This window comes from Leptosomus discolor, chromosome 1, assembly GCF_034619465.1.
Source record: "Leptosomus discolor isolate bLepDis1 chromosome 1, bLepDis1.hap2, whole genome shotgun sequence".
NCBI lineage: Eukaryota > Metazoa > Chordata > Aves > Leptosomiformes > Leptosomidae > Leptosomus > Leptosomus discolor.
In genome coordinates, this window is record NC_141391.1 from 101,389,081 (window position 1) to 101,410,118 (window position 21,038).

The 21,038-nt window shown below is 40.4% G+C and overlaps 1 protein-coding gene across 1 annotated transcript; it reads right to left on the bottom strand.

Annotated features, from left to right (window-relative positions):
• Window positions 1-2,056: 2,056 nt before the first annotated feature.
• Window positions 2,057-20,854, bottom strand: CHAF1B (chromatin assembly factor 1 subunit B). Its single transcript, XM_009957247.1, has 13 exons — window positions 20,729-20,854; window positions 17,084-17,216; window positions 16,850-16,967; window positions 15,219-15,322; window positions 13,147-13,243; window positions 9,415-9,499; window positions 8,301-8,394; window positions 7,585-7,654; window positions 7,399-7,490; window positions 5,757-5,919; window positions 4,201-4,623; window positions 2,698-2,789; window positions 2,057-2,178 (listed from the first exon to the last, which is right to left on the bottom strand). Exons 1-13 carry the CDS (start codon window positions 20,852-20,854, stop codon window positions 2,057-2,059), a joined length of 1,719 nt encoding a protein of 572 aa, XP_009955549.1.
• Window positions 20,855-21,038: the final 184 nt, after the last annotated feature.

The window sequence follows — 21,038 nt, forward strand, 5'->3', positions numbered from 1 at the left end:
CTCCAAAAGGCAGCAGTGAAAGCCACATTAGCTTTACAGCTCTGAAATAAAGAAGAATACTCTGGCAATTAATTGCACCTTAAGGCTGAAGACCACAGACACCAGGTATGTCAATAACACTAAAATAATATACCCAACCTACTAGTTTTCATTGAAATATACTGTGTAAAAAAAATAAATATACAATTTTAAAATACCAATCGGGTATTTGCAATTAGTATTTAGAAATGCAAGTTTGAATTCAAAGGATTCTTTGCAGTGCACAAAACAAAACATGGCAGCACTGTACTAAGTGGGGTCACTGTCCCACAGAAAGATGAAACGACAATATTCTTATAGCTCAAATTGGACAAAACATACAATAGCAAGTCCAGCAACGCATGTTAGTTACAAATACCCGCTTCAGCTATCTCTACAAACTTTCATTTAGATAGCTCTACAAACACTGGGGGGAGAAGTTTTACATGTGGCTTTGCTTGTTAAGCAAAGTTAAGTTGTTATATTCCTCGCTAGAAGAAAAGCCAGGTTTGGATAAGTCTAACGAAGCTCCATTCTCATGTCAGTGGTTGAAAGCAAAGATACAGTTAGTTTCCTGTAACTCTTTGCTTATTAATTTCTGTTGAAATTTAATTGTAGGTAACGTACTTAATTTGTCTGAAACACATACATATTTGTTAATATTTCCTCCCTACGAAAATTTCATGAATAATTTCTGAAACATCTGTGTTTCTGATTTTCTAAAGTATTAGTCGACTTTCTTAGAAACTGACAGAAAACAAATAGTAAGTAAATTATACACCTTAAAAACAAACAAATCCAGGGAAGAATGAAAGTCAAAGAGCTTTAATACGAATTGCAGCTTCACCATCCTGTGTGTTGTGTAAATTCAAATGTTAGAAAAATAGCCTAAATCGTGGAAGAAAACTCTGTTTAAAACTTCTGCATGCTATTATCAGCTAGAACAACTATTCACATTTCAAGAATTATCTTACGTTTTAAAATCAAGTCCATGATGTTAAACAAAATTAAGTGGGCAAGCTCAGAATACTGCAGCTGAGCATCCTGCTTCTGGAGGTTAAGTCTGCACACTACAGCAAATCCAGTGTAGCGATATTCAAATATTTTAGTCTCGTTTTCAATCTGCAGGCCTTAGTTCAATTATGAAATGTTAAATGCTTAGGGCAAGTATTAAATGCTAAAAAGAAATCAAGTTTCAGAAGTTTAACATACACTGGATTTATATTATATTTTATGGGCTAACTGAGTTAAGATTTGGCAGAAAAGGAGGAAACTTCTAATGTATGCGCTCAAATCCCACTGCCTCAGGAAAATCTCATGTCTGCATGTTTGGGGTTATTTTAAATACAGAAACTAAACAATTAAGAACTTTTTTCTGCTGTTTAATGCTTATAACAGGTCTTCAGAGGGTTTCTCCTTTTTTCTTTCTTGTTTCTTGCAGTTGCAAGTTCTGAGTCATGTTTCAGTCATGTCAGTCATATTGTATGCTGCGGCATTCAGAGCACGTGAACATCAGCTTCCATTCCACATGTACTGGAGAGCATGAATTGTTTTGCATGTTGCTAAACATATAAGCCAATATGTTTGAATGAACCTTTTTTTTTTTGTCTCAAACCACATCATTATGAACGCATTTAAGTCCTTAAAATTTCTCTTCTTTTGCCAGACAGGTTACTGAAAGACATAATTCTTTATAAACATCAGCTTAGGGATTTTGATGGAAACTCTTAGGTTATTGTATGGCTTTTCAATACCCAGATTTCCCCGATTTCCTTAAGCTGTGGCATTTCTTGAAGAATGCTGTCTTCAAGATGTAGAAATGCACTTAGAGGTCACTTCCCAACTATTTCCTCTTCTGCAAAGCTACATTCCCAAAACCTGTCTTCTACTCCCAGTTTCTTTCTTCACAGCACTACATCAAATATGTATATGGCACTTCAGTCAGGAACTGAGGATTCAACATTTGCAAAAAGAAATGCACTCTCACATATGGCAGCATCATCTTCAGACTGTGAAGAGTCTACCAAAAGCTTAGCCTTTATTTGTTTGAATTGCAGCTGATTTGGTCTTCAGCAGATGTAGAAAGAGACAATTCCTCAGTTCTAGGACGTTTTGGTGCTGGGGGATTTTGAAGACTGTCATCAGATGGTAATGGCCTCTCTGGAACAGGCAAACAGGAAAATCATTTAAGTGAAGTAAATCCGTATTAAGAAAATAAATTCGTTTGCTGAATTCACAAACAATTCAGCACTCGCCCCCCCAAAAAAAACCAAACCCAAATAACCCTGGTTTGAGAGTCCAGCATCTGAAACAATGATGTGCTGAAAGTACAAGGGTCTTAAAACCCACCTGTAGGACCCGGAGAACATCACATCCAAGTGAATATACTCCTCCTGGTTTCAGTGTCAGCTAATGCATCCATTAATATAAAAACTGTAGTGACAGTCACTACAAGAGCAACCCAAGTTGCCCAAGAGCAACCGCAGTGAGAACACATTCCATACTGTCAAAAGCACCTTTCAAACACACCAAAATAACAAAGCTTTGGAGTCTGCAGCTAGGTTTAGGTTTGTCCTTGATTGTGCCTGTGTTATAATCTTACAGCTTATAACAGAAGTCTATAATAGAAAGAACTGATTGACAAGACTTTGCTGGATATTAATAGCCACAAAAGTTTACCGTGTTCCTGTTCTGAGGAAGGAGGTATAGGAACTGTATCTGTATATGCAGAGGTTGGCGTATCTGGCTTCAGTGGAATCAAGTTTACTCTCCTTTAAAAGAGCAGAAACAGTTCAATTTCTTTAAAGCCATCATTTCCACAAATACTTTATTTAAAGATTTACTTCAGACAGAATCAGTTAAATTTAAATGTAGTTTAGGTATATTTCACTATGCATTTTTTCTTCTTTTTATACATTGAATAGAGCATTTTTTAGAAGTACTTTAAATACCACTAATGATCTTTTCTACTAGAAAATACTTTTGCATATATGTGGCACAATGCTTGATATTCACCTTCAGTATCTTTGTCAAATATTTTAAAATTAAGACTGCCTGCGCTTACTATTCCCTAGCCCTGTCCATGTTAACACTTCAGATTCATAAAACTCTAGGGAGTTCTTTTGCCCACGGAGGTCCACTAACAATTACTGTAAATCTATTTTCTTCTGCTAAATCTCTTCTGGTTAGCTCTTAAAAATTAAGCACAGAAGTGGCAGAGGATTGAACCATTAACAAAAGTCTTACAAGTAGCACCACGCATGCTACTACAAGATGACACTCATGGCATAATCAGTTGGTATGATTAAATATAGTTTCTCTCTCTCATAAATAAAGAGATTAATTAGCTCCATCAATCACCTCACCCTCCAGGCAAATGTCACTTTCAACTACCTACAACCTTTTGACTCGTTAGTTCCAGTACAGATGAACACTGGTGTGTAGAAAGCCATGACTTCTAAGATTTCTCTTTGCGGTTGTTGATGAAATCCACTATCCTGCTTTCTCGTTCACTATTTCCTCCCTAGCCATCTACTAATTAAAACATTCCTATGAGAAGTTATAGCAATCTCCTTTCATTCTAAAATAGCCTTGTTTTGCTGACAAGGTCTAGATCTCTAATTGCATGGCTGTCTCCTCACTGCTGCACACCAGCTCAGGATCTTATATTGCAGCCTGCTTGACAATCAATACATGGATTACAGGCAATTTCTAAAAACCTAGATCTTCACCTTAGGAAATAACCTTAATCAATGCATTAAGTCCCACGGCCATGACTGTGCACACTAAGGGCCTGTCTAGACTTGCACTCTTTAATTCTTAATATATTTCTTATCAGAAGGGTCTTTAAATAGTTCTTGTCAGCTGAAGACTTCAGGTCCATCTTTGTACAGAAACCGGGACCTGAAGATAGACACCTGCTGTTGTCATAGGGACAAGGCATAACTGTGCCTACTGCCTCACATTTCAGACAGAACTATAAAAGCTGGACGTTCAGGATTCAGGAGATGTTTTGACCTTTCAGTTGCAGTACAACTGGAACAAAAAGTTCCATCTCAAGGCAGCTACCACCAAGACACGGGGCTAGGAATTTACATCTAAACCTCAACCTTTAAAGGTAGCACAGGCACAGCTTGTCTTGGCCTTCGTATTTATAACTGGAAACGGCAATATAAATCTCACCTTGGCGTCTTGCTCCATGCTTGTAAAGTGTTGAGAGTAATCCTCCTGGGCTGGTTTACTTTAGTGCTCTGGCTGGCTGGCTGGCTGATTTTCCTCTCGTCTGAGGATGACACTGGAACATTTTTTATGCCAACAGGTGTGGAAGGCAAGTCCTTACCAGCAGCTGTGGGTGTTCTAGGTTGGAGCGTGGGTGTGCTGGGGTCAGTAACCCTGCTGGAAGGAGTCCCTTCTGTCAGCCTAGAGCCTGGGGAAACGACTTTGTGTGACTGGCTCTTTTTCACTTTCTTCTCTGTTGTACCAGAAGTCCTGACATTTATCTGTGGCATCTCCTTCAGTGGCACGCCCAGTTCATCCTTCTCAAAGGTAACAAATGAACAGTATCCATCCGTGGAAGAAATAGCAAGAAAGGCTCCATCGCTGGACCTATTTGTGATTGTTATTTTTTTTCCATTAAGAGTAAAGGTCAGAACTTTTCTTCAAACCCCACCCTCCCATCTAGAACACATGCTGTACTTATCTTTTCCTCCTCCCTTCCTCAAGTACATGTATACATTTAAACAAAACTGCAGTCAAGTGAGACATACAACTCAAATGAACGAAAGATCTTCAATTATGGCCTTCACATCTGGTTTAATCTCTCTGGTGCTGTCTGTGATCACCTGTAATATGCTGCTGTCAGCATCTGCATGTGTTTGAGCTGGCACAAAGTATGGTTCAACTGCAGGTACACAAATCTTCAGCCACAGTTTCTGAAACATTGCTGTACTCTCCTCATTCAGACCAGCAGAGCAGTTCAAGCTCTTTGGCAGTGCTCCTTGTGCTAACTAGAGGCAATGCTCAGAATCGCCATGGGGCTCACCTGAATGGGCTCCTCATGCTCATTGCAGCAAGTAATGTCTACCTATCACTGATTAAAACCACTTGATTTTCTATTCTCTTCCACTACCCTCCTCCTGACACCCAATGGTTTTCACAGTGTCTGAGCATCAACAGTTTCTGAAACAGAGGCCTCTGTACCTCAGCTTAGGTATACTGGCTAGAAAGGCACAACAGAAGAAGCCTTGTTCAGCAGAGGGGCGTATCCTGATTGCAAGATTTGGGCTCAATTTTCAGCTTCAGTTCCGACTCCCCACATCAAGTCAAGATAAATTACTTTGTCCCATACATGAAGAACCACTGAGCAGAACTGTGCAGATAAAGCAGAATTTGGCCAGGCTACAGACACCTGAACTCAGAAAGATGACCTCCAAAGTCTCCAAATAACTTCATTATTACGAGTTACACTGCCTAAACAATGAGTACTTTTCATGGGCACCTAAAATTTCCATCTGCTTGTCCCCCGGGTGCTTGCACCTTGTTTCCCAACCAATAAAGAACCATAATTCTCCAGTTTATAGGACAAAAAATGGTGGCTTACTGTTCAGACACTGTGATGACAGTGACTACACGCGTGTCATAAAAATAAAGCAAGATACAAGAAGTTGTGCAGAACTTCAACATGTAAAAAGGACATTTCCCCCATCACAACAAATCTTAAGAACATAACAATTACCTACCACGAAATGTCACTCAGGGTGTGATAATGTATGTTAGAAACATAACCAAAGGGGAAGGACTGCTCAGTATCATAAAAAAGCACAGAATCTTCTGAAGCAACAGCAAACACCAATCGATACGGCAGATTAAACAGAGCAGGAGATGACTTCTGACTGATTTCACCTAGAATGCAAAGAAATGAACACATTGAAAATTCTGTCTTGCATTCATTGCAAGGTAGTAACAGCGCTAGCTTAGCCATGAATCTAAACAAAGATTTCATTATTCATCAGTATCAAGATAATGGCTAAGAAGATAGCACTTCCATAAAACGTAAAGTTTAATGTCAATCACTAACATTTCTGTTGCTGAAGTTGGCCCTCTATTGTCTTAGCTAAAGAGAGAGAAATTGGCAGAAGCTTTGTCCATCTGGATTGCTATTATATCGTTTTGTAAAGTTTGTCATATACTTTCCAGCTGAAAATTTTCAGCATATTTATATGAACTTTAATACTAAAGTCAAGAAAAACACACCTTAGGATATAGTGTAAATCGAGGTCATGACAAACTTACACCACCACATTATATTCTGTATGACTTGGTCAAAACAATGGATTTAGCTCTATTTGTGTTATCTTGGATTCACCTCCTAGCTAGGCCTTTCATCACAACTTTAGGTCTTTGTAAGGCCAGAGTATTCCAACTTCCACTGGAAGCTGAATGCTAGCTAGCTGCTTTCAGAAATTCCTAGTATATAGGGCTCCCATTCAGTTCTATGATTATGGAAGCTATTGCTTAAACAGACAGGCCATTATCATTAACATAATGTAAGGTACGCACAGAGATTTCTAGACTACCATGTTTTCACTTTTCTGCATATATGTTGCAGAAACTAAACACTCTGTTTAGAGGAGCTAGAGAGACCAACAGCAGACACTCATCTCCTTACTTTGCAACACACCATTACAATGGATCTAAAGACTATGGTGAAAATACAGAACACAACAACAGGTAATCTCTAAATCCTGTAAGAAATACCACAAACTGACCCTCTAAAGAAAGGAGCAAAGCTCTGCCTTTTCACCAAATAAGACCAGTCTTGTTAAAATATAAACACTCCTGGACCCACTGGGCTCACAATAAGGCTGGATTTCAACCTCCAGCTAAGTTCTCATGCAACTTCATGCAATCCTTTCCCCATCTCAGAACTCCTGTTCTGGCCAGTAACACCAATACTGCTTCAGGTTTGACTTCCTTCAGTAAACATCAACGGTTGTTGCAAACTACACCAGCTCTCTGGTGCTTCTGTGATGTTGGTTAGTTAAGACTAACAGAAAATATTTCACTAGGTCATTCCTTTAGTGCTAAGCCAAGTTAATTTACTTTTACTTACACAACATGGTTAAAAACTAAACAAAAATATTAAATAGTGTTTCTGTAGCCTAAGAGGCCAAGTGAGAACATTTATCCACTATATCAAAAGCTACTCACAAGGTACTTAAGGTGAATTCAGGGTCTTAGAATCAGGAAACAGCTTCCAAGATGTGGTACAACACTATCTTAACGGAATGTTAAAAGGCTAGGGCATAAAATAGTAAACAGCCACACTGGCCTTTTCACATATTTGCTGTAAAATCATACTCCCTGAAGGATTTACAGTACCTTTATTAAATGCTCGTCTCAACTCAAAGTAGACTGGGCAGCAGCGAACAGCAAGAGTTGCCTTTCCAGGACATGGCAGGTGACCCACAGGCCTTTTAGAAAGAATCAGTATTTCAGAAGACAGCATTCCAATTTTTTTTTTTTTTTTTTTTAATAAAAAGATATTTTGATCTTATTAAACTCTACCTTTTAAGATTGCTTCTGGAGAAAACATACGTGGTGTTTGTTACATTTTCTCCTGATTCAACACAGCCAGCTGCAAAAATAAAGGTTAAAACGTTACCCATCAACTCAAAAAGGTACTGAGTCCACACTTTATGTCCATAAATATTATACTTCTCAGGAATTAGGCTTGTCAGTTGGGCAAGAGCTGTGCAACCTGAATACAACTTAAAAAGGCATCTTAAATATTTACTTAGTGCTGTTTTTGTTCCCCTCATATACTTCCCCCTCAAAGCTTCTTTTTGATGTTGCCAGACATCTATAAAAGCTGTGCTTATGTGGCCAAACTGACCCCCTTCTTGCAATGTTATTTTTACTATGGCTGTAGAATGTTCTTAAGAAAGGATACAAACAGAGAGAGACCAGTCAAAAGAAACAACTCATTATTCTTCATTTCTATTTTAACAGACATGTATTGTCTGTTAAACATGTATTTACATGTTTCAGTTCACAAAAATGCCATAAATATAGTTTTTATCACAGGAGAACGTTGATGTTCTGGACTGCTAAAGAAAGAGCATTGTGGAGTCTCTATTTTCTTCAGTAGGAAGAATGAGGAATGGCATAATTCAGACAAATAAGCATCCCTTAGCAGTGTGAAAGCAATCTTGATTCACATTCAATCAAACTAGAGCAAAACAGATACAATCTAAGTTATTACAGTACACGTTCTCACATACCTGGAGTGAGTAAATAGGAGCCATCAGGAGTAAAACTGAGCCTGCGGAAAAATGACTTCATGCTGTCATCATGAAAGATCCGATAGCTCCTAGCCTGTAACATTGAAAAGATCATTGTGTGAAGTCCCATCAACGTGTCAGCTGGAATTCAAGTGAGAAAAAACATCCAGTTGTACAATTCAGCCTGACAGAACTTTTATTTTAAAAGATGTTTTAAAAACCATGGCTCCTTGAAACTCACTTTCTGCTGTGCTATAAATTCTTCACAGCTAAGAAAAATAGTCCTTGATCCCTCTTCAGCTACTAATCAAAACACTCCAAGAGCAGTCACATTAGACTAGTAATCAAAAAATAGTAATAACCTGAAGAATAACATTATTTAACAGTCAATGTAAAAGCCTGTTCCTTAGGCATTTAATTTTAACTCTAGTATTACAGGTTTAAAGAGAACTTCCATAATGGCAAAACACCTTCTCTCAGGCCCGTTCGGCAGTCTCCATAAAACTGTTACAAATGTTTTCACAAAAAAAGAAAAGGAATAGAAGGGATTAAGAAGGTTATAGCCAGCTTGGAGGTGTTATTTTACTATCACTTACAACTGTTGGGGAGAAAAAAGCTCTTTGTTTTCCCTCTTAGGGTTAGAGAGAATTTCCTAAATTTTCCCTAATTGATATTTTTCCTAAAAATCAGACTACCTTTTTGAAAATTTCAGGCTGTTGACTTTCAAATATTATTGCTATATCATATCCATTCATAAATTTAGAGCTACTGACAGAAATGTTTGAAGTTTTTCCTATTAAGAATTCATTCCGCATACTATTTTTTCCATACTATTTTTAACATTTACAATCAAAGACATTGTGTTACTACTTTAATCGGCTGAACTTGTAAGAGATCAACAGCAGCAGGCAGTGTCCTTAGTCATTTCTGTAGTGTTTGAGGAAACCTGATGCGGCCTCTATTTACAAAATGCAAAGGTGAGATAGAGACAAAAATATCTGATATATGGATTACTTGAATGGAAAATATTTGCCCCTTTGGTTTCATAGAATAAAAGAAATATAAAATAGCACCCAGCACATTCTCCAGTACCATTAGTAGCAGAATAACGCACCTCTCCTTCAGCTCCTGATCCAGATGGCATCTTGGTAACGTTGAATGCTACACGCTTGGTTTGTGTGTTGTATACCCGCAGGACCCTACATGGTGGAGAGCACAGTTAACTGAACAGCTTCCTTTCACCCCAAGTTTCAGACAACACTACAGGACCTCACTTCTCAGTCAGGACTGCCAAATACAAATGACAATCACACATTAATTACAACTCTATTCATAAGACACCACCAGGGGGACAAGTTTTGATGGCTAAATAACCAAAGGCCTGAGCTCTCTGGCTCCGCTGATATTCCACAGTTGAATGTCTCCGATCCAAAGCATTGTGATGAGGCAGTTACAGGCAATTTTCATTAAAAACCACTGACAATTATTTGACTCAATAAGATTTGTGAAGTACCAGCACATGCGTTCACGGAAGGAATGAGGGAATTAGTGGACAGCAAATGGCCATGCCATTCCTACACAGGATGGTAGGGTTTGGAAGGGACCTCTGAAGATCATCTAGCCCACCCCCCCTGCCAGAGCAGGATCACCCAGAGCAGGCTGCACAGGATTGTGTCCAGGTGGGTTTTGAATATCTCCAGGGAAGGAGACTCCACAGACTCCCTGGGCAGCCTGTTCCAGTGCTCTGTCAGCCTCAGTGTAAAGAAGTTTTTCCTCATGTTCAGATGGAATATCCTGCATTCCCGTTTGTGCCCGTTGTCAGTGGGCACCAAACAGGCTGGCCCCATCCTCTTGACACCCACCCTTTAGATATTCAGAAGCATTGATAAGGTCTCCTCTCAGTCTTCTCTTCTCCAGTCTGAAGACCCCCAGGTCTCTCAGCCTTTCCTTGTAGGAGAGATGCTCCAGGCCCCTAATTATCTTTGTAGCCCTCTGCGGGGCTGTCTCCAGTAGTTCCCTGTCCTTCTTGAACCGGGAGGCCCAGAACTGGACACAGAACTCCAGATGTGGCCTCACCAGGGCAAAGTAGAGGAGGAGGAGAACCTCCCTCAACCTGCTGGCCACGCTCCTCTTAATGCACCCCAGGCTACCATTGGTCATCTTGGCCACAAGGGTACATTGCTGGCTCATGGTCTGGCTCATGGTCAACTTTGTGTCCACCAGAACTCCCAGGTCCTTTTCCGCAGAGCTGCTCTCCAGGAGGTCGACCCCCAGCCCATACTAGTGCATGGGGTTATTCCTCCCCAGGCGCAGGACCCTACACTTGCCCTTGTTGAACCTCATTAGGTTCCTCTCCGCCCAGCTCTCCAGCCTGTCCAGGTCTCACTGAATGGCACCACAGCCCTCTGGCATGTCAGTCACTCCTCCCAGTTTTGTGTCATCAGCAAACGTGCTGAGGGTGCACTCTGTCCCTTCATCCAGGTCATTGATGAATATGTTGAACAAGACCAGACCCAGTACTGACCCCTGGGGAACATCACTAGCCACAGGCCTCCAACTGGACTCTGCGCCACTGGGTTGGCTCTGTCCTTCAGCCAGTTCTCAATCCACCTCATTGTCCACTTGTCTATCCCAGACTTCCCTAGCTTACCTATGAGGATGTGATGGGAGGCAGCGTCAAAAGCCTTGCTTCCACATCCACTGCCTTCCCCCCATCCACCCACCCAGTCGTGCCATCACAGAAGGTTTTCAGATTGGTCAAGCATGATTTCTCCTTGGTGAATCCATGTCCTGATAACCTTTTCCTCCACATGCTTAGAGATTACATTCAGAATGAGCTGTTCCACCACCTTTCCAGGGATGGAGGTGAGGCTGACTGGTCTGTAGTTTCCTCGATCCTCCTTGCCCTTTTTGAAGAGTGGAATGACACCAGCTTTCCTCCAGGCATCTCTCCTGACCTCCATGACCTTTCAAAGATGATGGAGAATGACCAAGAACAATATCTGCCAGCTCCCTCAGCACTTGCCAGTGCAACCCATTAGGGCCCATGGATTTGCGAGTGTCTACTTTGTCTAAAAGATACCTAACCCAATCCTCCTTGACCAAGGGAAAATCTTCCTTTCTCCAGACTTCCTCCCTTACCTCTAGGGCCTGGGATTCCTGAGGGTCAGCCTTGGCAGTAAAGACTGAGGCAAAGAAGGCATTCGGTAACTCCACCTCCTCCATCACCAGGGCACCCACCTCATTCAGCAGGAGGCCCACATCTTTCCTCGTCTTCTTTTTGCTACTGATGTACTTGAAGGTGGCCTTCTTGTTGTCTTTGACATCCATTGCCAGATTTAATTCCAAGCGTGCCTCAGTATTTTGTTGCCTCCCTGTATACTCTGACGACATTCCTATACTCCTCCCAATTGGCCAGTCCCTTTTTCACATGCTGTAAACTTCCTTCTTCCCTTTGAGTTTTTCCTGAAGCTCCTTGCCCATCCAAGCAGGCTTCCTGCCTCCTTTGCTTGATTTCTTCCTCATAGGGATGCACTGATCTTGAGCTTGGAGGAGGTGACTTCCTCTCTGACTTCATCTCACTAAAACAGCAGGTAGCCTAAGCAAACCAGACTGCTCGTCCCAACACCCCTTCCCTTCTGCCAGCTCTGACCTTCACCAAGTCACGTTGGTTTGTTAGGCTGGCAGAAAACCAACTTAACACAAAAACCAGACAGCTTTCTGACGATTTAATGTGCTGAAACAGCTCCAAAGAATCCTGAACGGAGTTAGGAAGAGAAAACAGAAGGTGAAGGTGCGTCAGACAGCTTGAGACGGTTGTGGAACTACTGGCTCTGGATGTCACACAGCTAAGCTGGTCTGCCAAAAGGGGGAAGAGGTCTCCCCACCCTGGGCTGGTGAGTGCCTAGTCCTGGCAACGGGTCTGGCTCCTGTTAGACCCCCACCGAGCCAATGCTATTCACTAACCTTGCAGAAAAGCACCTGAAACCTGAGGGGGTGGGAGATCTCCTCTCTTCAGATTAGTTCATGCCCTCGCTTGCAACTTCACTCCAAGAAAAACTTGTACATCATTCTATTACTTGTGTTTCACTGCTGTTTATTTTAATAAAAGCACACAAATCTCACATAACTGATTACCAGAAGACAGAGGCTTATAATGACCTAGTTGTGATTAACTTACCATTTTTCTGAGGCTATTGCAAATCTTAAATCAAAACTACTTTTCCACTATTACAGTAATTTTCTTTGCAGTGGGTGCCAGATGACATGCATTTACTAGCCAGCTGCGAACTGCTGCAGAGCAGCATGCATGCCCTGAACAGTTTAAGCTCACTCAAGTTCTGACAAGGGCCAAGTTTATGAAGTGTGTGTTCAGCTTTCCCAATGACATCACTTACAAAACTGCTGGGAATGGAGGGAGCAAGAAGGCAAAAGAAAGGTATCAGTGGAAAAACATTTTAACTCATTTCTTAACCTATTTATTTATTTCTTTAAAACGACAGGGATGGACTTATTTAGCTCACTAACAACCGAGAACGCAGCACTCTCTTAAGATGCATTTGGTATCTCTAACGACCAACACCATGAAAACTTACTTCCTGAAGAAAAATTTCTAGAGAAGTTTATATAAGCTTATTTGCTGCTTAGAGAGGACACTCAGACTTCAGTAATCATTTACCACGAGCAAAAGGTTAACTACAGTATCATTTTACTTTCACATCAACCTTCTTACAGAACAATCTGAACAAAACTAAAAGAAAAGTCACATTTATCCCACATACTTGCTTTTAATTCAATCTCAAGTAAGAAAGAATACTAAGGCAAAACACTTAGACCAACAGCTCACCTATCACAACTCAGAGTTGCAATGTACTGGCCTAGAGGATCCCAGGTTATTCCTTGGACATAACTCTTGTGTTCATTTAATATTGAAACCTTCTGTCCTGAAATTGTAATATAAACAGTTTTCAGAATCTAAATTAAAACGTGTTTTAGAATTTTTTTTCATTTCAGAAATAAAAGACGACAAAGCGTTTCAAAATTTTGAGAAATAATTTTTTAAACATACAAACTGTTAACTTGATGGTACCTGGTAAAAGTATCAGAAACAGTTGCTTTATTTCTAGAATCTTCACAAGTATAGGAAATTGTGACGTGCCAATTTAGGGCTTGTTCCCTACAAACTAACTCAGATAAGCAGCTTGGCTTAGGCATTAAACATGCAAGATGAGTATATTTCAAACCAGAAGTATTTCAAAACCTTTGTGATTTAGAAAAAACTTTTCAGGCCAGTCTAGAATACTGTTCAACAACTAACTGAATTTGGCTGAATACCGAGCCGGAAATTCCAGCATTAAAACACAACTTCCAGCTGGGGAGCTGTATAAACTCATCTACTCTGATGAGCAGGCACTGAAAAAAATACACTACACACATGCTGACTGACGCTTACATATGGTCAGCTGTCAGAAACAACTCTACAGCAGTGCTAACTCACATTCTTCCACAGCTTATTCTGTCATGAAGATCTCTCAATGGCCTGAGCTCTCTGGCTCCACTGATATTCCACAGCTGAATGTCTCAGACCGAAAGCATTGTGATGAGGTAGTTACAGGTAATTCTCATTAAATACTTTGTTTTGAATACCAGTGACAGGTGGGTTTTTTCCTGTTAGTTAAGTGTTGCTTTGTTGCGAGGAAATTCTATAAGCTGACAAGTTTCAAAGACAAGAGCTCTTCAAAAAGATTACACAACTAGAGTTGAGGCCATGCTGCATAATACAAAAAGTCCTTCTGGTGTAGTATTCTGTATCTGACAGTCGCCAACAACAGATGCCTAAGGAAGAGTGAAAGAACACTAGTTGTCTCTCTGCCTAGAAGACACAAAATGCCTTCGATGGCATCAATTGCATGCTAAAAGAAAGCAGTGAGAATGGAACACATTACATATATGTAGCATATCATCTTAAGAGGCCATCCAGCTTTTTTTTTTTCAGTAATAATCCTAACAGATATCTCCCTTCAAAGTCGTTACAAGCAGTTTGAGATGCAAGAGACATTTGGACACAATGCCCCTACACATACTTACGCTCTAAGTACACACACTCTTGACTGAACATTCACGTATCTATGGTAAAGACTTCTGAAAAGAAGTACACGTGACAGTTTGGATGGGAGAGACATTAAGCATACTAACCAGGAACACAAAAAATGTCAGCAGCGAACATTCATACCTTCATGTGTGCGTACACTGAAAATTAACCTGGATCCTACTTTATTTTTCTTAATTAGATACTAAATATTAGAAATGTGAGATAAAAAGTTAAATTTAGAGAAAGTTAAGTATTTCCACATGAAATTAAAAGTGAAAGTAATGTTTACACTGCTAATAAGAAAACATCAAGCCACAGTAAAGTGACCTAACCTAGATGGTTACTACCAGAACTTCTATAAATGGGCCTTTCTTGGAGAATACAAGCAATCCCACTGCAGTAGGATGAGAATGAACAGTAGTGTTTTGCCTAATGGAGCCTAAAAAAAAAAGTCACATCTTGCCAAAACCAAGCCTGAAATCTATACTCGCTTCCCATTTTTTACCTAGGTAGTTAATTACTTGATACTAGTCAAGTTTGGTTTGTTTGTTGGGGTGTGGGGTGGAGTAAGTAATACATAAGCTGCTTGTCTAGGACTTGGGCGGGGGGGGAATTGGGTGAAGTTTATTTCCTGAACACTCCAAGATGAAAGGGTTACTTTTGTGTAAAATCTGCTGGCCTGAGGGTACCTTTATATGCTGGGCTATCTGCCTCACAATCCCAGAAATCTAGCGACCACAAAAAAAAGACGCCTTCAAACCTTCAGGTATATACTCTGAGGCACTTCCACCAGGACTGGAGATGCAAGTGATAAACGTAACATTTACCTTTATTGACATCCCACATTATAGCTGTGTTATCTACAGAAGCAGATGCCATGTAATTTCCATCTGAGGTCCAACAAATATCATACACATCTTCTAAGTGCCCTCTAGAAGCCAGAAGAGAAGAAACCAATTATTAATTTAAAAAAATTAACAGCTGTAAGTAAACATGCATTTTACGCATTTTTAGGTTAAAAAAAAATCAGACGTAAATAAAGTATCACTGAAGTAAAATGAACAACATGACTTTCAGCTTTTAAAAAAACTTCCATATTCAGAAGGTTGTAGTAGCATTTTAAAAAGCACATCCTACTTCTATTCAAAATTAGCTTGCCTTTTCAACAGGTCTTTTTCACAGACAATGAAAACTCCACATTTGAAGTAATTTATGAATTTGTACCAAGATCTGGAAACAAACATTTCTAGGATTTGTACAAATAGAAAATAAAATACTACATAATTAAGAAGTATCACTATTCAAGAAAATTTCCCGTATATTTATGGGTTTCATAAAAGCTGTAAACAAACACGCATACTCAGCAGAACCACATGAAACACAGAAAATTTAGGTTGATTTAGATATAGTTGAACAAACACTGCAAGACATTCAGAACCGCCTAGAAGGGGTCCATTAAAACCAATTTTTATTGCTTGTTATTTGAAGACTTACCATACAACGCATGTAACTTCAACAACAAATATTTGCAACACCAAGTTTATGGAAGGGGGATTTGGTTTATTTGTTTTCTGTAAGAGATTAATGTTCCTAAAGGATCATGCTGGTGCTTCAAGCAATGCCACTAACACTTTTGAAACTGTTCTTACATAAGCCCCAGCAGTTGCAAGGAATCTATCAGTTACGGATAGCAGTTACTTATTTTTTTGTAAACAAGTGTAAATTCTTAACGGTTTTATCAGTATGGACATAGACCAAAACTTTTAACAGATACTACAGAGAATGCAAGGCAGAGTTATACATACTGCTCATTCAAAACGCATTTCCAAGTCCAGAACCACTAATTTCTTTCAGACTTCAGCTGAGAGGGAGAACAGAACACTGTCATAGTTCAACTGCCAGCAGTGGTTTTCTGCCTTAGCCTCTATCAGCTAATACTTAGTCTTAGTAGGCACTGTGTGTGTATTTCATTAACCATCGTACACTTGAAACAAAAGCTGTATAATACAGTAGATTTTCAACTATTCAAATGAGCTAGTTGAAAATGATTGCTCAAGCCTCACAGCTATCATCTGGCAAAACTGCATGAGTCAATCTACTGCTGCTTTTTGCTTTAATAATGATCAAAATTTCCACTATAAAGCTAGTAAATAAAACTTCACATTTACTTTATATATCTATGTGCTAAGCGTTAAGTGACTGCAAATCTCAGGAACCTATTTCAGAGTACATCAGTTATGTCACATAAATGCCAAATCTTCTGCCTTAACAGAAGATGCAGGTTGGCACCGTATCAAAAAAAAGTTAAATACAATTAAAGGATGAATATTAGAGCAAGCAAATTTTAGAGCGCATTGAAGTTCTACATACACTCAAACAGAAATTTTACTAGATGATAAAAGCCACTGGGGAATCAAGAACACTGAACAGAAAACAAACTCTTAAAATATTAAGCTACCTTAAAGTTTTAATGACTGTCCAGTTCTCCTTGTTGAGCTGAGCTTCATCTTCATCCTGAAAAACTAATGGTTCCAATTCTTTGCTATCATTCAGCTTCCACAATAAAATAACAGCATCTGTAGAAGAAATCATATGAAGCTTCTTTCTTTCCCACGCACTGTTTTGTTAATGCATTGCATTTAGTTCAACGTTACAATTAGCTCATGTAAAACACATGAGCAGCAGTTCTCACCGTCTCCTCCAGATGCCAGGATCTCACCACTTGGAGAGAAGCGCACAACATTTACTGCTTTGGTATGGCGGGCGAGGTTGGACAAGAATTCCACAATTGCTTTTCCATCCGGCCCTTTTTCCACTTTCCATATCTATTACAAAAGCATTACAGACATTTTTCAGGAACAAATAGTAATATATACGCACCCCTTCAGTAATCCACAATTTACTCCTTGGCCAGTCATTCTGAACTTATTATCTGAAGCTTTAAGAGCTAAAGCTGCAGTTGCACCACAAATTTTCCCTCTATGAGCTACAGCTGTGTACTGGGGTTATGTGGCAAGGTTTTGGTAGCTGGGGGAGGCTTCAGGGGTGGCTTCTGCGAGAAGACATCAGAAGTTGCCCCCATGTTGGACCGAGCCAGCTCAAAGACTGTCCCGCTGCTGGCCAAAGCCGAGCACACCAGTGACACTGGTGACACTTTTGTGATAACCCGTTTAAGAAAGGGTAAAAAACCACTGCACAGCAGGTGTGAGAGAAGAGTAAGAAAAACGTGAAACAGCCCTGCAGACACCAAGGTCAGTGAAGGAGGAGGGGAGGAGGCACTCCAGGCGCTGAAACAGAGATTCCCTTGCAGCCCTTAGAGAAGACCATAGTGAGGCAGGCTGTCCCCCTGCAGCCCATCGAGGTCCACAGTGGAGCAGATATCCACCTGCAGCCCATACAGGACCCCACGCCGGAGCAGGTGGATGTGCCCTGAAGAAAGCTGCAGCCTGTGTACAGCCCGTGCTGGAAGTAGCTGTGGCCTGTGAAGAGGAGCCCATACAGGAGAAGTTTTGCTGGCAGGACTTGTGATTCCATGGGGGACACACGCTGGAGCGGTCTGTTCCTGAGGGACTGCACCCCTTGGAAAGGGCCCACACCGGAGCAGTTCATGGAGGACTGTCTCCCATGGGAGGGACCCCATGCTGCAGCAGGGGAAGCACGTGAGGAGGAAGGAGCAGCAGAGGGAACATGTAATGAACTGACTACAGTCCCCATTCCCTGTCGCCCTGCGCTGCTCCGGGGTGGGGCAGAGGTAGAAGAGTCAGGAGTGAAGTTGATCCTGGGAGGAAGGGAGGGGTGGGGGGAAGGTGGTTTTAGTTCTGCTCTTTTTTCTCACTATCCTACTCTGTTATTAATTGCCAATAAATTAAACTAATATCCCTACGTCGAGTCTCTTTTGCCCATGACAGTAACCCATAAGTGATGTCCCTGTCCTTATCTCGACCCATGAGCTTTTCCACCATATTTCCTCCCTGCCCTGTTGAGGAGGGGGCGTGATAGAGCAGCTTGGTGGGCACCTGGTGGTCAGCCGAGCTCAACGCACCACAAGCTGTAATTATATTGCGGTATAATAAACATAACAAACACATAACATCGTTCTCTCTGCATTCATCAACAACCACTAGCTTCAAAGCCATTCAACAAGCCTATGAATACAATGGTTCAATAGTACGGAATTACAGTATCTTGTTAACAAATCTATCAACGACCAACTGTAACAGTCTGAAAAAAACCCTGGGTACTACAGGAGAAAAAAACCCTATTAGCTCTCTTCAGAAGTCTGAACAAATTGAAGAGTTTTGCAGTATACCCCAAAGATCAATAGATTTACTGGTTTCAAACAGATGATTTGAACAAGTCTCAAATGATGAACAATCATTCCAGTCTCACTGATCACAACCACAGCATTAAGACAGTTGCAAAATATGGACACTTTTCCAGCAATGCTGGCTTAAGGAATTCCTGATCCTCCCACTTGTTCTCGATTTTGCAGCACATAATGAAGCCACTCCTTCTGCTCTATTTGTGCACTAGTTCAGCCATGAGAGCAACACTATTATGTCCCTGTATGGTGGGACTAAGGGCACAGATAGCTAAATCCTACTAGGTGTTTCAAATAATCTGCTCTTGAATACAGCCTCAGTTCAGGAAAACAAAACAAAACCATCCAACAACCAGGCCTTGATAGGAATGTACCAAACAATGAAGCAGCCTGAATTAAGACCTCTATAGCTTTTGCCAGTTTTCCCCTTTATGCAACAGTCCTCTGAAAGAAGACATAGCAGCAGTATCTTCTATGTGAAAGACGACTGAAATTTTTCTGACTGTAAAATATGTATATGTGTAAATATGACTTAAATATATGTTCAGTAACCTATATATACAGCCAAAATCCCTGAAATGCATACACCATCAGGTAAGAAGTCAATTTGCCAGTGAGGAAGGGAAAAGTTTTGACTGAGACTCCTGGAACAAAACCCTAATTTTTAACGACATCTATCCCATTTACCATCTCCAAAAGAAAGAGGCATTCTAATCATTTTCAGAAGAAAATGCAGCAGTAATACAAAAGAGAACCTTATTCTTTGTCTGCGCCTACAGCATTGGTAGTAAAACCTTATTATAGTATTTTTTATTTCTTCTTCAAATAGATGATGGAAACCTGACAGAACATAAGCAGGCCCAAAAAAAGAATTAAAATGTAAAATTACCATACAAAGACAGATAAATACAAAGACAGATACACAGACACAGAGCGGAGAACCTACAGGAATTCCTTGCATTGCAGTTCATTACTAAGGAGCACAGGGAGGGTCCCAGGTTGGAACCCTTCTTTATTGCCAGATAAGTTTGAGAAACTGTCTCAAACTGAAAGGTTAGCCCTAAAGATTTTAGTAAAGAAGCAAAAAAGTTTTTTACAGGAAATCACCAGGCCCAGATGCTGAAGCGACCCACAGGAACTCAAACATGGAACAAACAGTCCCACAGCGATGGGTAACCTACTCTCTTTCACTCTCATCTCCAAAATCAAGGGAGGCAAATGTGTCATTTTTTCAGAAGTGCTCTAATGCCAATCCAGAAAAACTCTGACCAATGTCTACCCTCCATGCTGACAAAGTTGTTAAATAAGTTCAACTTATTTCTCTGCAAAGGAAATCGTGCCTCACTTGGCCATTAACTTTATTTAAGGAGCTGACTAAATCCAGATAAAAAGAATAGAGTTCATCCAGTGCACTCCATTTCCCAAAGCTTTCCAACTAGGGCTAAGGCTTTTAGAGAAACCAAGAGATCACTGAACAGTGGGGACAGTCCTCACATGGATTAGGAATTTAGAAGATAGTAAACAACTGCCTGATTTTGAAAAGGTGAATCCTACAGCCACATCTTTTGGGACATAGTCAACACTTTCATAAGTGATTCTCAAAAGGATTAACAAAGTTTGCTAGCACCAACCAAAATTACTTAGGGGAGACGCATCCGAAGTTGAGTGAAAAGGGCTGTAGAAAGGCATCATCAGTGACTACTTATAAAAGCAGACAAAATTCAACTTTGATGAATATAAAGAAATTAAAACCATTTTTTTCTCACTAACCCACAAGACTGTGCCCTAAATTAGCAGTTACTACTCAGCATTTTCTAAAGTTTTATAGCAGCAGAACTCAAGGACAGTATGGAAGTGGAGCTGTCATTCTGTATACAGCTGTACAATCTCATACTCCTTCCCTAAACCATCCACCACAGGTGTCACTTGCCAGCCAATAACCTAACACCTTGGATAACAAGCCATTTCATACTCTACACATGCTACAAACCCAAAACAAACAGGTTTGAAACTTACCCGAACGGCTGTGTCCACACCTGCTGAGGCCAGTCGATTGATCTTCCCATCAGCTCCACGTTGGAAGTCTAAGCTGTAAACAGGCTCCTTATTATGCCAGGCTATTTCACAAGTGATGACCTTCATGTTTGCTGAAGAAAACAGAAGAAATACCAGATAAATTCTTGTTTCTTATGACTAAGGCAATCAAAGTTAACGCAGGTTCTGCAAGCACTGCAGACAGATGCTGTAACAATTTCACTGCAGAAACGGGCAGGATGGTTTAAGGAAGGCCATTTCTAAGGGTCATGATTTATTATGGCTAAAGTTA

Coding starts and splice junctions, on each gene's coding strand:
- CHAF1B (XM_009957247.1), bottom strand. CDS start 20,854: ATGAAGGTCATCACTTGTGAAATAGCCTGGCATAATAAGGAGCCTGTT. Junction 9,500..13,146: donor GCAACTCTGAGTTGTGATAG/GTGAGCTGTTGG, acceptor TCCACCATGTAG/GGTCCTGCGGGTATACAACA. Junction 5,920..7,398: donor GAGACGAGCATTTAATAAAG/GTACTGTAAATC, acceptor TTTGCATTCTAG/GTGAAATCAGTCAGAAGTCA.